The sequence below is a fragment of the Myotis davidii genome, unplaced genomic scaffold (assembly GCF_000327345.1).
Source record: "Myotis davidii unplaced genomic scaffold, ASM32734v1 scaffold1527, whole genome shotgun sequence".
Lineage (NCBI taxonomy): Eukaryota > Metazoa > Chordata > Mammalia > Chiroptera > Vespertilionidae > Myotis > Myotis davidii.
The window spans coordinates 357,391-358,508 of record NW_006298269.1 but is presented as its reverse complement, the minus strand read 5'-3'; the positions used below and the strand labels follow the sequence as shown (position 1 = coordinate 358,508).

At 38.7% G+C, this 1,118-nt stretch overlaps 1 protein-coding gene across 3 annotated transcripts in view; it reads left to right on the top strand.

Annotated features, from left to right (window-relative positions):
• The window catches only part of EZH1 (enhancer of zeste 1 polycomb repressive complex 2 subunit), a 20,467-nt gene that overhangs the window by 5,604 nt on the left and 13,745 nt on the right, over positions 1 to 1,118 (top strand). For all 3 annotated transcript variants that reach the window (XM_006773881.2, XM_015570557.1, XM_015570558.1), the window contains one exon: positions 384 to 560. In XM_006773881.2, the coding sequence (XP_006773944.1) occupies positions 384 to 560 (177 nt within the window). The remainder of the gene's footprint in view (positions 1 to 383; positions 561 to 1,118) is intronic.

The window sequence follows — 1,118 nt, the reverse complement described above, 5'->3', positions numbered from 1 at the left end:
CTGGAATTACCTGTATGTTTACCGGTAATAAACTTGCACTGTTTTATGTATATGTTTGATTACATACAGCCTTGTGACAGTTTTCCTGCATGTCATAAGCATTTGTATATAAATTAAAATGTTAAAATCAAATCTGATATTGTTTTACCTTTTATTTGGTGTGTGGAAGGTGTGCGGAAGAGGGGGTAGTCTTATACGACGAGTATATAACAAACTCCGTATTTTGAGTGGAAATGTTAGGGGGTCGTCTTATACGCCCAGTCGTCTTATACGCCGGCAAATACGGTACCTGGGCCTCAGGAGTGAATACAACAAAACCTTCCTAGGAGGTCTAATGGAATATGAAACAACCACTGTTCACCCATTTAATCCTTACGTTTCAGAGATGATTCCTGGATCTGTCCTGATTAGTGATGCTGTTTTCCTGGAGTTGGTAGATGCCCTGAATCAATACTCAGATGAGGAGGAGGAAGGGCACAATGACACCTCAGATGGAAAGCAAGATGACAGCAAAGAAGATCTGCCAGTAACAAGAAAGAGAAAACGACATGCTATTGAAGGTAAATAGTACTACTTCCTCATATGACTTTTTAAAGTAACAGGAAGAGGCCCTGGCCAAGTAGCTAAGTTGGTTAAAGCGTCATCCTGATATGCCAAGGTTGCAGGTTCAATCTCCGGTCGAGCACATATAAGAATCAACCAATGAATGCATAAATAACTAGAACAACAAATCAATGTGTTTTTTTCCTCTCTCTCTCTCAAAATTAATTTTAAAAATTTATATTTAAAAAAAGAATCAACAAATGAATGCATAAATAGTTGGAACAACAAATTGATGTCTCTCCCCTTCCCTCCCCTCTCCCTCTCCTCTTCCTCTCCTCTCAAAAGATAATTTAGCTTGGGTAACCTAGCTGAGAAGAAAGTGGAACTTAGAGAATAATCATTATTCACTTCTAATTAGAAAATGGTATATTTGGAAAACATGGGAAGTTTAAAGAACAAAATAAAATGGCCTTATAATTCGGCCTAGGACTAACCAGCATTAATATTTCCTTCTAGCCCTAGCTGATTTGGCTCAGTGGATAGAGCGTTGGCCTTCAGCCCGGGTTCGATTCTGA